Source organism: Acomys minous, assembly GCF_964271855.1.
Source record: "Acomys minous genome assembly, chromosome: 16".
NCBI lineage: Eukaryota > Metazoa > Chordata > Mammalia > Rodentia > Muridae > Acomys > Acomys minous.
Window position 1 is genome coordinate 34,289,102 of NC_140498.1, and position 16,299 is coordinate 34,305,400.

General features: G+C 46.9%; 1 protein-coding gene across 1 annotated transcript in view; it reads right to left on the reverse strand.

Annotated features, from left to right (window-relative positions):
* SLIT3 (slit guidance ligand 3) overlaps nt 1-16,299 on the reverse strand; it is a 584,284-nt gene that overhangs the window by 113,920 nt on the left and 454,065 nt on the right. Inside the window, exons 9-10 of the mRNA XM_084761243.1 lie at nt 10,915-11,056; nt 1,056-1,127 (exon numbers count right to left, since the gene is read on the reverse strand). Coding sequence (XP_084617369.1) covers nt 1,056-1,127; nt 10,915-11,056 — 214 coding nt within the window. The remainder of the gene's footprint in view (nt 1-1,055; nt 1,128-10,914; nt 11,057-16,299) is intronic.

Genomic DNA, 16,299 nt, shown 5'->3' on the forward strand with positions numbered 1-16,299 from the left:
GGGGGTGACCCTCTGGAGTTGTAACCTCTGTGATGGGTCAATTCTGAATCCCACTTGCCTCCCTTCAGATACCTCAGTGCTGAGTAACTCACGGAGATAAGGGCCATCATGTGACTGATACTGTCCTCCGTGGCACAGATGATGTGGGAATGCATTCCCAGGCTGCCGTGGCGGGGGAGGATCTAGCATATAGCATGCTGGCATCACCAGCGTTATGTAGTGGTGGATGTGGTATCCGTTACTGTGGTTCTGGGGATGCTGGGTTGGACCACGGTCAATTCACATGACTACAATCTTAGACCGTATACCTATATGCTGGGCATAACCGCCAGGACTAACATATGCCACACAGAAGGGCTTTACCATGGTCTCAAGTGCTGATGTGGCCTAGCCTTTACCTGCCCCTCCTGACAATCTTTACCCTCAACCCTCCCTTGATTTTTCCTGCTCACTGGCTATGAACTGCCATGGTCAATTTCCATGCCTTTCATTTGCCTTTCCTGTTGACTAGGGCATCTTATCAATTTCTGATATTTATTCCCTTATTGTCTGTGCTCTCTCAACTGAAGTGGCGGTGCCTCCATGAATGTAACTTTCATTTCTGTTGATGGCTCCGTCCAGATTCCGGCATATAGCAGCCATTCGCTTAAGTATTAAGTATATGAGAGCATGCATGACTGTAGGGGGGTTGGTGGTGGAGGTACAGGAGGATGTGAAGCCACTATCACACTACTCTTGGTATCACCAAAGCCAAGGATATTAAAGTTGGCCAGTATGGCTCTGGGGGGGTGGTGGTGCAGCAACTCATGGAAGGATAATTTCACTTTTCTCTTGTCAGAGAGGCTTTTAGCTCTACATGCTGAAGCTTACAAACCTTATCACGTGACATACCACTTCCTCACAATCTCAGGAGAACATTCTAGACCTGCCTGAGAGGAGTGATTGAGATCTTATCAACGGGGTGCCATGCCTGTTACATACTGTAAAGCCCTCTACCCATCCACCCCCTCCCCCCATTGAAACAGTCTGATGAATTCTCCGCAAGGGGCACTCACATTCTCTTCAGTTTCTTGTACTGGGTGAAGGCTCCCGCAGGAATTGATTTGATGGCGTTCTGCTCTAGGCGTCTGGAGAATAGAGAAGAGAAGAGTCAACTGACCAACCACTTATCAACAAGGGACTGCTGAGGGGTTGCTCTATTCTCTGGTCTTGAGGACATGATGGGGTCTCTTAGCACAAAGCACAAGGCACATATCCTGGTTGCTGAAAACAGGACAAATGCTGCAACAGCCTCTGTGTTCAGATGCTGGCCTATAGAGCATCACCCAAGGGCCCAAGAGCTGTTGGAGAAAGCTGGAAAGAGGACTTCCCAGGATCCTTGATGCTTGCCTACTATCAGCTATCTTTGGAGGCTGCCGTGCTCTTCAGAGAACAACACAGGAAGCAACCAAGCAGAGTGATGAGAAGTCAACGTTAAGAAAAGAAGGAAGAAAGAGAGGGACCATGGGACAGTAGTGCTTTCCTGGCACTGGCACTATTTAGTTGACATCTCAACCACACAGCTAATGGGCACAACTGTTAGCACCTGACTTCCTGCAGAGAAGGAAGTTTTAATACTGCGGAGAAACAGCCTTAAAGTCCTTAGGCTTTCAGCTGACACTCCTTAAGCTGGCTCCCTGAGACCCTGCAAGTCTCAGGGCCCAGGCTGGACCCCTGAATTGCTGCTGGAATGTGTAACTCATACTTTATATAAACTTTCTCAAATGCTGCCACTCTTAGGACTCTAGGAAGAATAGAGATGCTGCAGGCCTAGAGCCACAAAACTTACTGGGAAGAGAAGGGGCCATGGGGAGTGAGTGAGCCTTTCCAGTCTTATTATTTCATCTCTCAAATGACTTCCTTCCCACCACTAAGATCCGGCGTAGTGAGAAACAGGCACGAGCGGCAGGTGGGACCCTCTGTTACAGATGATGAATGACACCCGAGCCTGGGCTGAGGACTTAGCATCTCATCCCCATCTCCCTTCTCCCTAAGGTGCAGATCTTTACATCAGCTCCTCACTGGGATGGCTGCTCCCCACACCCTCATGTGGGAACACACACATACACACACACACATACACACACAGACACACACACACACAGACACACACACACACACACACACACACACAGAGAGAGAGAGAGAGAGAGAGAGAGAGAGAGAGAGAGAGAGAGAGAGAGAACGAGAATATTTAGAATGGGATGTGTGGGGTGCCAGAGGGAGAGGGGGAGGGACCGGCTCCCCCAGAGGCTGTGTCTAGTGGATGCACACTTCTGGCAGGGAGGACCCATTCATCTTGAAGAGTAATCCCCGCTGCAGAGTGGGGGAGACAGTCGTATTAATTTGTGCCTCCACGATCTCATCTTCATTGGGGGAACAGAGTATTTGTTACTGGAACCACTAATGGAGCAGTTTGCCAGCAATTTTCCCATTTCAAACAACATCTCAGCTGCTAATGTGGAATGGTTTGTCAGGCCTACCCATAACACAGACAAATCACTCTCCAGGCAAAGGAAGGGGGGAACGAGTGGGAGCCCAAAGAGGAAGGGAGGGTGAGAGGAGAGCGAGCATCAGGACAGATCATTCTTGGCTGCTGGATGAACACGGTTTACAAATGAGACTGCCACGGTCTGTTAGCAATGTCTTTGTGCCCTGCTGGAGGGGGTGGGGAGGGCAGTTTGCTGGGACTGCAGTCATAGGCAGGTTGGACAGGGGCCTGGTTGGCTAACTGGCTGGTGGCGAATCACCAAAGCTTGCCATAGGGACTGTGGGACCATGGGCTACTGGGTACAGCTACCCACAGAGGCTCCCTTGACAGACTTTCCAAGGACATTCTCATTTTCCAACTGAGTAGAGAGTTCAGCCGGGATTTCTCAGCCAAGGCAACAGCTCCGTGGATCTCTGGGGGCAACACAAGCTCTCCAGGCATCCTGTGAGTCACCTGCCATGCAGGAAAGGGATTTCATAGTTTGCTCCCTTTGGAGAGAACCACTGTCTATAAGGATGATGACCTTTTTTGCTTTTGTGCAGGTGAATTTATGGCTCTCTGCTGTAGCTAGAAGCCTATGTGTGTGAAGCAATGCTGGATACAAGTTCTGTTATCTCTCTGTGAGGTTTATAATCAACTAGCCTCCGCTTTGGCAAGTACTAAAGGAAGGGCGCTTCAGTGAGCAGGATGTGACACTGGACCTCAAGACTTGTGTAAGAGTCTGTTCATAAAGTCAAGTTCAAGATGCACCATCCCCAAACTAAATTTCACTGCTATAATAATCAAGACAATTACGTAGAGTATTATTATTAATGGAATGGTATTGTTTAATCTCTGTTATTTCTGTGAACCCTTACTCTTACGAGGGAAGCTGTCCCAGCCCATTTGTAGACGAGGCAAAGGAAACTTTGAGAGATCAAATAGTTTGTCAAAAGGAACAAAGTTAGTGTTGAGTCCCATTTCTATCTGTCGGCTGCACTGCTTGTCCATATGTATGAAAATGGGTGAACAGAGGCTTTCTCAAAGTCATGGGACAGTCTGTGGCATTAAGACTCACTGACATCACAGCTGTAGGTGCTCACTGGGTGGGCTCTCAGAGCTGAGGGGGTGGGGCAGAGATGTGCTACTCTTCAGCTCTCTAAACAACTGCATTTAAAAAATTCATAAAAATTCATAAAAAGGCATCTTATTCGACATGGGTAGAATTTCTGGCCATTATTTCTTAAACATCTACTTACATAGTGTTGGCACTGTCACGTACTAAGAATATTTGAGTGGGGACTTACAGTATACAGGAGGATGTGCACAGTTCATATCCATGTTAGATAACAGATTTGAGCATCTGAGGATTAGGAGTTTCATAGGGTTCCTGGAAGTACCCCACTCATGAAGATACAATATACTTATGGAGTGCAAGGGAGTGCTGCCTGGACAGAAAACAAAGAACTCCAAGCTTAGTCTGTTAACCCTGGTAGAGACCTTGGCTTGCACCCTGACTGCACTCCTCAGATTTTCTTACTCCGGGAATGGGCTTTATCTGTATTCCTCAGCCTTCTACTGGATCCTTGATGGAGTGTCAAGGGTCTGGCACGCCCAGGAGGCAGCGAGAAGAACTCTTTGGTGGTGGTATAGTTGTGAATAGCCCATTTCCCTTAAACAAAGCAAAGGCAAGGGGGTATAGATAATATTAAGAACTGGCACGTGTCAAGGGTACAGATGTTGGGTACTGAACTTTGAGTTTTACATGACATGTCAAACTTAATATTCACACACCCGTGAGGCACATCTATAACTTATTACTATCCCCAGTCTCTCCCTTCCTTCTATGTTTTTTCCTTCTTTTGTGACAAAATCTCCTTCTATAGCCCAGGCAGGATTAGGAATTGCGCTCACCTTGCTATAGCCTTTCAAGTGCCAGGATTCCAGCTGTGTTCCACCATGCCTAGCTCTAACTCTGCCTCAAACATGAGACAACTGAGACTCAGAGAGGCAAAGACACCAGTTGAAAGTTAGGAGAGGCTAGGGCAGGGGTTTTAATTCAAGTCCATCTGATTTCAAGGCCCTGACTCTCAACCACTAGGTTTTACTGAACTGTCATTCTCCTCGTTCTTGCTAACTCATTGGCAGGAAAAATGGCTTTCCTGTCAGGGGAGTGGGAGGGTGCGCACGTGTGCGTGTGGATGCACATGGGCTCGCAGTCTCACAGAGCAAGGACCTTGAGGAGGTTGAACACATCACCTGTCGTGCAGCTTGGAGCAAGGAGACACTACCGAGTCTCCCAGTGAAAATGCTTCATCGTAAAGAACAAAAGGAAGCCCCAGCATTAGCAAAACCCGTCACATTTTGGGAAATGTCTGAAGCCAACAGCTGTTTTTTGGGCTCTCATAACTGGCACATATGTCTCGCTTTGTCTGGCAAACATTCTTCAGGCTGCAAACAGATTTAATAGAGCTAGCACAAAAACAAACATACAAATCAAACATCCCAACATCTTCGTGCACCAGCAAAAACAACGGGAGCATCTGACAGGATTTCAGCCATTTGCACACTGTATTGCTTTGCCCTCGTTCCTCAGGTGCTGCCTTTAATGCTACGTCATTTGCAAACATGCGACCGAACACGATATGGTTTCTGGCAATCCGTAAGTCACCTTGATGGCATTTGCAGGGGGATGTCCAGTATAGGGGTGTGCATAAGTCACTCTATAAAGGAGGTGCTGGGGCCATGTTGAGATGCTGGAGGTACTGGCAGTGATGGCGATATTGTGAACACCTAGCATTTATCAAGGACGTTTGGATGTCAGACAGGGTGCCCTTCATACACTGGCTCACCTATTCCTTTCTATGGGGCCACGAAGTAAGCAGTGCCGCTATTCCGTGTTAGAGGAGTAGTTCAGGAGGTCATTTTGCTTAAGATCAGTAGGTAATGAACGGAAGACAGATTGCTGTGACCCAAATACCTGCCTCTTTATCTCTAGGGTTGGGAAACTACCTTTACTCTTTTAGTGCTTGCCAGTTTAAGAGTTTCTTAATTATTACTGCTCTTAGTTTCCCTGACTCCGTAACTCTTTTCTTAAGTGCACATGTACACAATGCTATGTGTGCACATGCGTTTGGAGGGTGATGTTGGGTAACTCCATCCATTGAGCTCTGCCTTTACTTTCTGCATCAGGGGAAAGAAGGAAATCCTGAGTTTATTTGTTTCCCAAGTTATCCTGGGCGTCTTCTTGGGGACCATACAAGAACTCAGAGTGCAGAAGTTCAGTTCTTGGCCCTCAGCTATGCCTGGTATAGGGCTGAAGATGATCCCTTTCAAGGTGCAGTCTGGGGCAGCTTCTGTGGTCCTGGTCTTTACTTTTGCTCTGAGCAGTGAGATATAGTCTCCTCTACTTAATTCATACGTTTGGCCAACAGCAAAGATGAGGAATGTGGGCAAATCAGACATATGCCATCTCTAATGGGCTGTCTGCAGAACACCTGGCATTGCCTATGGACTATAGAGGTAGGAGCAGGCGCAGGGCCAGACTTGCTCTTTTTATGAGATGCACGTGTGCAGATGCCTACAGAGGATGCTCTTTAATCTTAAGAAAAAAAATCAATGTAGGTATTTGAGACTACATCATGCCATCATGTCACATACATGAACAGGGGTTTGCTTGCCTAGTTCCATTTTTAGTAACTTATAAACACTGGGCTAAACTGCCATATCATGCCACCTAATCCTCAGAGGAAGTCTCCAGGTAGGTATGACAACCTGCATTTACCAAAAAAAGGACTCCTGAAGCAGACGCAAGACATTAAGAAATGTGCCTGAAGTCAGAGACAAAAATCAGGGTCCAAGTGCAAGATTGCTGACCCCAAAGCTCTGGACCATCCTGTGTCCTAGTCAGTCTCTTCATATTGCCAGCATCTGCCCCCCACCCCTCCTTGTACCCTATCTCCACCCCCGACCCAGGCCGGTGCCTCAGGAATCTGGTTCAAGATGTCTGGTTTCTAGAATGTTCCAGCCGTTGGTTCGTTGGTTGCTCAGTTTGCATTCTAGCTATATGACTTTTGTAAGTCTCAAGTCAAGCTAAGCCAGTGTCTCCTCACGTCGTCTGACTGTGAGATTAATATTGGGGCTGTATGTTCCTCCCGGATCTTCATTTGCAGCTTCACGCTGAAGCCTATCTACAGCCTGGCCCCATCAAATCAGTTTTCCTTCTTCAGCAAAGGAAGCAAGGCACTTAGAGGGACACCGCGTGGGGGTTAAGAGAAAACATGGAAGAGAGACAGAGGCAGGAGTCACAATGTATTCTTCATACAGAGGGTCCGGCTAGAGCTTTTGGAGGCCCAGGAGGGGATCTGCAGACCAAGAACAGAAGTGTGTGGGCCACTGGTTCTTCCTTGAATCTTTCCTGGCTGGAGGCTGGAGCTGGTTCAGAGAAACACCAGGGAGCTACACGAACAGTGCCCTTGATGGGAGCCGAGTTTCGAGGAAAATCTACAGCAAACCCTTTCACTGTGGGTTTTCTGGAAGAAAGCTATTTTTAGAGAAATTGGCTCTGGCATGCGAGGAGACCAGCACACACTTCTCTGGAAGAAAAAAAAAAATCTAAGAGTCTGCCAGGCTGCTTTGCATGAGAGATAGGCTGTCCTTCCAAATGTTAGGAGTGAGGGCTGGCTCCCAAGGTTAAGGTGATTTAAAGGAGTCTGCAATGGCTACGGACAGAGAAAAGGGAGTAGGGAGTGTGGCACCGTGCCAAGCATTCCTAAGTGGGGCGATGTGAATCTGGCCTATAGGTGGCCATAGGCAAGCCAAGAGGCAGAATTCTTGCTATTAAAGAGAAGGCCAAATTCCGATGTCTCTGGACTGATAAATCAAACACACCTTTTTCTGCTGAGATGTATCCTGCTGTTCCAACTCTGCTCCTCTTTCCTCCTCTTAATCGCCCACCTGCTGGTGTTCTATCCTGCTACAAGGACATAGTTTAGCTGCCCCGGAGACTTTGGGCTAACACACAGGTCCCGAAGCCCGGGCACAGGCACTGCGGATGTCCCCTACCTCACGGGTCTCTCTTACACATCACCATTCAAATGAACTCCCCTCAACCACAGGGACTTAATTCATCTGCTTTAATCTCTCAGCTTCGTTTCATCACAGAGGAGAATGAGGCAGGCACAGCGAGAGGAGTCCTGCGTGATCCATCTGGTAGACGGTGGGTGCCCAATAAGCAGGGGCAACCTTATTACCGGGTCTGCATATATTTGCATAAAGATGAGCTCCTCTGTAGTTCAAGTCACACCGTATGTGGCTAGCCTCTGTCTGCCATCAATCCTCTTGACCGGAACTCTTAAAAGAGCTGACTGCCTTCGTGGAGGCCCCTGTTCAGCAGGTCCCGCCTAGGACATGCTTGGCGCCACTAAGAATGAGAGTGCAGCACTAAGAATACTGCAGCAGGTATGGCCGTGAATTGATGATTACAGTATATGCTGTGTGCCGGACACGATGCTAAGCATCTCCAGCACATGCAGTTTATGAACTGCCGAGAAAGAACCAGCAGCCCCTGCAATTCTCAAGTGAGAGAAGCAAGGCTCAGAAAAGTTATTTGCCAATGGCCACGAGGCAAGGCCAGAGGTAGCGTGGGGACCTGCTAGAGCACACTGTCGTAACCTCCATACGGTCGTTTTTTTATCTGTGGGAAGACTCGACCTAGCTTGTCTATTCCTGGAGCTTCTGATTTTATAGGCTAGGTCATTACAGGTCTTTTATAAAATTTCCAGAAAAGGCCATCTGTATGTATGCATATTATGTAATGCATACACATACTCTGTCCTGAGTGACCATTGTTTTGTAAAATAAATGGCATTTTTGATAACAGTAGAAAGAAGGAAGGCTGGATGCTGCTTTAAAACGACAGCTTTGCTTAATTAAAAACAAAACAAAACATCACATTGCTCTTGACCTTATCTCTTTAACTTTTAGTGGTTAAGAAGCCAGGAATCGTCTCATATTAACATCCTAGTTTGTCAACATCTGTTTAAATATTCAATATCTGGACAAGAGTCCAATTGCCTGGGCCTGTAGAGGGTATGCTTTTAATGTAGGCATCTGCAGTTTTGAACTTCTGGAGACTTGAGCCAACCTGTGAGGTCCACCTTTGGGGATCAGATGGGGGCTGGGAAGGAGGGAGACAGAGTGGGTTGGGTGGTGTCCCTGGATACAGCCTGATGAGCTAAGCTGGTCCCTTCCTTTAGGCTGTGAGTTAGGATCTTGGCCAAGAGGAAGGTCTCTGGGTCCCAGAGAACAAGATATAAAGCCTGGCAGGTAGAAGGAGAGAAGGAATGAAGAAGACACAAAGAAGACGGGATCTGCAAGGATGTGAGGGCAGGCATGCATTCTAACCAGAACATCCACCTGGAGAGGGCTAGAGCCCCACCCTGACACAGGCAAATGCCCCTGAGAAAGAGGAGTTCAGAGTTAACAAGGCATGAAAAGAAAGGGTGGTGGGAGAAATGTGGCAAGATCAAAAGGCTGGTGAGGAGAGGAAGATAAACCCAGAAGGGAAAGTAGCACAGGAAAAGAAAAAAGCAAAAACAAAACAAACAAACAAACAAACCACAAACAGGAACAGGGGATGAACAAGGGGAGGGGTGGGCCCTCCAGAAGAGGGCGCTCTCCAGGTCTAGCGCACAGCAGTGTGGATAGCTACAGTGTGACCGACCCACTGGTGGTGCTGTGCAGAGAAGGCTGTGGGAGTAATTGTGTGATGGCCTCACAGGGTGTGGGTAGCAGAGAGCCCTTCCTGCTCACCAGCTCCTGCCTGTAGTGAGTGGTGAGGACAAGACTATGCCTTCTGGGCCTGGGGCAGAGAATCAGAGGAGAGCTGGCTGGTGAAGTACATGAAAGAATAAACCAGAATTCCACTTTTATGAGCCACGTGTGTCTTCCCTTCTTAACTAGAGTGCAACCAAAGTCCTTAGACTGCTCCGTGATGGAGGCCCCATTTCCTCTCTGATCTTAGCTCCTAATACCTCCCCTGTCTTGTTTTCTCTGTTCCAATCAGAATGGCCTTCCGGTATACCAGACACATTCACACCTCAGGGCCTTTGCACGCACCACTCCCTCCACCTCTAACAATCTGATAGTCACTTTTATTTTTTTTTTACCCCATCCCTTGCTTCAACTCCTTTCCTTGCTTCACTTTTCTCCACATACCAGTTACCTTTAAACGTATCATTTGAATTGCTTTTCTTATTTGATCTCTCTGGAAATATATAGGCCACAAAAACAGACATCTGGTCTACACTGTTTGTTTCTATCTCTTCAAGCACAGACAAACTGCTGTACAAACACATAAATGAGTGAAGTGGTGGAGGGACCAGTATTAAAATGAATTGAGGACAGAAGCATATGAACAGGGGAAGCAGAGATAGAGACAGAGCAGGAGGAGGGGATGGTGTAGCTGAGCGGCAAGGGCATCTGAGACCTCTGTTTTGAGGGATTTCATCCCACATTGATTCCAGACGAAGCCTCCATCAAGTGTGAATGGTAAAGACAGGGAATGAATGCAACTGTGAGCCTTTAAGAGCTGGCTTGAAGTCAGTGCTGACTGGTACTCTACTTGTCCTAGCGTGACATACTGGCACATTTCCTAAGTCATGAGGGAAGATGAACAAGGCTGAGCCATGTGGACACATCTTCCTGCAAACTCTCGCATTTGCATGCATGCAAACACATGCGCAGCTTGTCTCTTTACCTGAAGATCTAAAGTGCACAAATCTCACATGATATGATAAAGAGCTATGAAATCAGTTCAGCATTTTCCTTCCCCCGCTACCACTACCACGGTATAGTCCCTTGCTCCTGTATTGAGGCCTCCATTAAAGGCATCACATACAGTATTTCATTTGGTTTTCACTAAGACCCATTGAAATGAAATACTATAATTATCAGGTACTGGTGAGAAAAATCAAAGACAACAAGGAGAACTAGTTTACCAAGTGCCAAATAATATGCAGGTGAGCCAGGGTATGGACACAGTCTGAAATTTTAGGTTGTGTGAGCCATGAGGTCCTTGGTTGTAACTACTCTGTACTGCCCTGAGAGACCGGCCAAAGGCAGTATAAACAAACATGGATGCATGTGTCCCAATAAAACTTTATTTGTAACATAGATGGTAGGTGTATTTTCTATAGGCTTATAGCTTGCTGACTCTACTCACGACTCCACCCATGCTCTTGACCACTAGACCAACAAAAACCTATTAGTCGAGAGAAGAGAGGTTCCTGAGTGTTTTTAACGGCCACACTTAACAGCCCAACATACTGAGAGTCTACTGGAGGACTGGCTGAGTCAGACAGGTTAGCTGACTAGGGATTGAGGAAAGTCAAATGGGCACTTACATTTCCACGATGCCCTCCGGCAGGTTGGCAGGGATCTCCGTCAATCCCTTCCCTCGGCAGTCTATGATGTTGTTGCTGCATGTGCAAGCAGAAGGGCAGGAGAGGGAGTTGGCATTGCAGGCTGGAGCCTCTGAGTGGGGACCTGCGGAGCCAGAACAGAATGGTCAACTCACGTCAGTGTTAGGAGACTTCTAGCGTTGAACTTCTTGATCAGCTTACCAAGCACGTGGCTTTAGTGCTGAGCAATCCGGTGAATTACCATCAAATGGCATCTCCCTCTTCAGGGAGACTAGAGAGAGGTTCTGGCCTTGACCTCACTGTTTGTGGGTCATCTCACCTGCCTCATTATCCCATCATGCAGTTTTTTTTAAAAAATAGAAAGAGGTACTCCCAGCATGCACTACGCATGGGAGTATGCCATCGGAATCCAAAGGACACACACAAGGACCACTTTCTCTTTGTGCCCAGCACCTGAATGATACCTTGGAAGTTTTGTTTACATCTGATGATGGGATGCAGACAGCAGACATGACTTCTACTCTAGGCCTGAAAGTTGCTGGGTGTCCCACCCAGGTAGGAGGCTAAAAGTGGCAGAATTTGACCAATTGCAGCAGCAGTGATCTTGTCAAAATATTACGCATTGATCAGAAATGATACAAAGGCCATATCCAACTGGTTTTTGTGTACAGGGAAGAGTTGAATTAAAATTACTAGATAAAAGGTGAAAATTTTACTACATGTTTTGGAATCAGCAATTTGTTCAGTTTGAGCTGGGAATCAGTGTTCATTTAAATGCAATTAAAAGCCTTAGCAGATGGCATCTCAGGAGTCTATTGTGAAGACCAAACATACATAGATTTTGCTACTAACTCAATCCAGGATTCAAAGAATACTCAAGAACCCCCAGGACTCCCTTTGGTGGTCACATCAAACCCTACATGCAAGAAACACACTGGCAACACTTGGCTGCTTTGATTGCCACCTCCCAGTGAGGTAAGAACCTCAAACAAGGGGTTTGTTTTTTACACGTGAAGCCAGCTCAGAGACATTCTTGGTCCTCAGCCTGTGGGCTTTAGATGCAGGCAGCAACTGTCATCTCGTGTCTTTCCAATCTCCCTTGTGTCTTCCAGTCACAGCGAGGGGCTGTGAGCAAGTTCAGATGAACTCTGCAGAATTCCCTCACTGCTCAAACAATGAACCTCAGGGTCTGTACTTTTGGATGCAGATTAAACAGGTAGGATGGAAAAAAATTCTGCAGGGGAAAATGACTTTTGGGTTGGCAAGCGTACACTGGAGAACTCGAATCGTGAGTGAGTCTTCTTACAATGTGTGAATGAGGTAACCAGCTGAGCTTGGGCCAAGTCTTCATCTAGACACCAAGGTTCTAAGTGAAGGACTCCACACCTCACATCCAGGAGTGCCCATCGCCCCAAAGGCTCTTTCTGCGAGGCTCAGATTGTGCCTGAGGCTCCATCTAGGATGCTGCTCTTGGCTGACAATGCCAATTCACTGACCAAAGATTCTTACTGCCCTGTACCTCATACAAACACACAAAACAAAACAACCCTCAAAGGCAGCATCTTAACCAAGGTGCTTGATAAAGTGTGTAAACACAAGGACGTCAGAGACACCAGTGACACACCAGAGGACCCAAAACGAAACATGGAACAGGTCAGACAGCTGATGACTGACACTAACACCCAAACTCAAAGACAGAGAGGAAGGAATCTGGCTTTACCGCTAGGTGAGAGAAAGGCTGTTCTATTTCTGAGAAAGTGGCAAGGCAGAGAGCCAGCCTGGAGGAGGCTGAGATTCGAAGCCGGCAGGTGCACAGCTGGCAGCTGTGAAGTACCAAGCCTGGGTTTGGATCTTAGTCCTCTTACTTCATTCATACCGTTGTGCCTCAGTTTCCCTCATCTGTAAAGCGGTGGTGTTGGGGGGATGTCACCGTACCTAATCTATAGCACGGTTTTGTGAAGCAGAGGCAATTGGTTAGGATAAAGACTGTTTATTTTGCCTGGCATGGCAAGAGCTTCCTAGAGTCCGGGATAATTGTTTGGGGTCTTTTGCTGCCTCCGATTGTCTGAGAGCTCTTGGGCAAGCTGCAGCACTGAGATTTTCTGTTCCCATCTCGGCAGATGAGGAGCTGGGAAGGCATGAATTCTGAGGTCCTCATGGGGGTTGACTTCCGGAAGAAGGGATGCTATAGGCATGGGGCACCTTGAGGCATGCTTTAGCCTCACTCCTCCCTGCAAAGCATACAGAGGACCCAGCATGGGGAGACCCCATCCTATCACCCTCATCAATAAGAGGAAGCCTGGGAGCAGCTGGATACCAGGGCTTTTGAAGTGTAGATGACTTTCCCCAAGGAAAACTGCCAGACCAGGCCTTCTACATTAAGGGGTAAATGCAGACCACTGAGCCAGGGCGCCTGTCACACCTTGGACACCTTCTTGTAGTAGGAAATGCTGGTCTGAGCCTGACAAGTCCACCCATCGGGCAGAAGAATCTGGAGATGGCCCCTTTTTTGATCAGGTAAAATATTGCTTGCATGGTATGCCTCAGAAAAGTTGGGGGCAGGGCAAACACCAAATTTAAGGGTTCCTGTTGGCAACAGGACCTTGTGACATGGAGTGTTTCAAAGGTGCACCTCTGACTTCTATGTTGAAAAGGAATAATTTTAAAGTAGACTCAAATAGCAGGCTTTGATGGTTCTGAGTCAGACAGAGGTACACACTACTTTTCAAGGCATATTGACAAGGGGACAAAAAAAAGACCGTGAAAAAGATTCCTTAACCAGGCCACTAACAACACCTTTAATTACACAGAGAAAACAATGGTAATTATAGCCTCTGTCAGCACCCTGGGCTGGCAGCTTCCCAGCACCTTACTGTGGTGAGGCCATTACCTCCTTGTTTAAACACTCTAGGTTTCAGTATGATTGAAAGACAGATCCCCTCCCTCTGCACGCACTTCCCTCTGATGAGTGATTGGAGAACCAGGTTCAGTCCCCTAAAGGCCTTGAGTGTCTGTAAGTGATGGCAGAAGTCCCACCCCTTTGCTGTCTCGGGGCAGACTGAGGATGTAAATTCTATAAGGCAATGACTTTTTTTTTTAGTGTCACTGTTGTGTCCTCACTACATAAAACAGGCCTCAACAGAGAATGAACTTATTTAACTCACTCTGGATGATAAGGATGGGCACATGAATGAACTGGCTTAGGGGCCTGGAAGAGGTCGGGTGGGGGTGGGGGGATGCCCCTGAGCTAGGTGGGGGTTACTTCTGGGTGCCTCTGAGGGAAGGCTCTCTTTCCAAGTGCCCTGGCGCTGGTAGGTGGAATCGGGTGTTGACCTTGGAAGATGAGGCCTATCCTTGAAGCTCACTCTTTTTCCTGCAGTTCAGTGCTGGTAAAGCCTACTGTTCAGTGCTATGACCTGGTGCCCTGAGGCAGAGCAGAGCAGGGCAGGGGACAACGGAAGCACTAGCTCTTCCCCACAAATCATCAACAGCAGGGTTTCCCAGACCAGGGAGAACATAGTGGGATGAGGCAAGAATGGTGCCCAGCTAAGTCTCTCCTCAGGAAGGGTTGCCGTGGCTGTGGGCACAGGCACAGCAGTGCATTAGCGATCCCTCCTGGGCTGACCATGCAGGTCCTCTCCTAGAGCCCAGAGAGAAGAAAGTGGAACCCCTGACTAGAAGCTGGCCCCTTGCTCAAGTGTCACCCCATCTTTGTTCATGCTTCTTTGCCCAGATGATGGACAAAGACTTTGTTCTCAGATGCGCCCGTGGAGATGCAGAGAAGGGGCACCTTTCTCCCAGCAGCGGCCAGCACCCAGGGAATGAAAACTGAGCTGCATTCCATGCCCCGCATACACGATACCACGCGATCCTCACTGAATTCAGCCTGTGGCGCAGGCTGTGTTTCTTTCGTTCCCATTACACTGATGAGGAACCTGAAGATACGAAGGTTAAAGAAACGACCCAAGACCACAGAGCTGTCCAACAACAACAGGCTGAATGTTTTTCTGTCTCTTCTGGGGGGAAAAATAAGCCCACTTTAAATGCTGCTCTTTATTGTTGTAGAATCCTCAGAGCCTGGTAGCCTCAGGAGGCAGGAGGAGGGGCCAAGGCATGAGCTGTGTAAGTAACACTAGCAAGGGGAGAATGCTCTTGTGTTCCTGCCTTCTGCCTAAAAAAAAAAAAAAAAAAAACACCCAGTAAAGTGCGGAGTAAAATATCCAATGGCCTTGTGAGTATATTGAAATAAATTAATTCCAGTATTCAAATTAAGCTTCCCAACTGGCCTCTGGCCTTTCAAAAGCCAACAACAGACCGTGGTGACAATAGAACTCCAGCAATTACGATGAGAATATAAATGAACATGATTTAAATACCAGAGGCATGATAATTTTGGAAATGGCTAAATAAACCTAATAATCTCATTCCTGCAATGTTCAATTATGGCATTTTAATTAAAACCTCCTAAGGAGAAAGGGTGGCTAGACACAGCCTACCTTAATTATCTTTATACTTAGTAACTAGTCTCAAATAGAAAGAAAGAAAAAGAGAATGAAAGAAAGTTTCTGTTTCCAGGGAGATAAGTAGTTTTATTTTTGAATAGTAAAAGAAAAAAATTATGGAGAAGCTGTTGGATCCAGCATTTGTTTAGGGGGCATCTGAAAACAAATGAGATTTGTCCTTTACTACCATAAGATTGATATCTTTATGAAAAGGTATTTCATATTCAAGGCCACAGGTCCAAAGTGGATAGACAAATCAATGGGCTCAAAGACATTCAAAGGAAAGAGATAATTGATTCAGGAGGTCAAATAGTTAACAAATAGCCATAAATTATGAGTAGTGACAGGTAGGAACTCTGAGATTAAGATATAAGGAAAGAAACCCAGGGAAAATAAATCTTAGAGTATGAACTCCCCAATAAGCCTTTTAAAGGAAGATGAAAAAAACAAAAACAAAAACAAACAAACAAATAAACCAAACAAAAAACTCACAAACCACACGACATGAACTTTATCTAATGTATTGTGTACTTTGCTAAAACTCTTGATATGATCCAAGGGACAAGCAGATGACACATGGCCTGTGGGCCCTTACAGTCCTCAGGCTCGAGAAACAAACAGTGCTAACAGAGAAATCCTTCAGTGGAGCCTAGTAGGCAGGCTGTATGACAGAGAAAAAAGTCTGATAAAAGATGAAACAGAGATGCGCCCCCCCCCCATTAAAATGCTCACTTGCTTCCCCAAAGGGATGAAACAAACGTCTTAGACTGAAAGGATACGGCTGACAGGAGATGCATTTTGCTAAGTGCGCTGTTGGCAGAATTCTGCTTAGCTGGAGAGATAATGTGCCCAACTCCATGGCTTC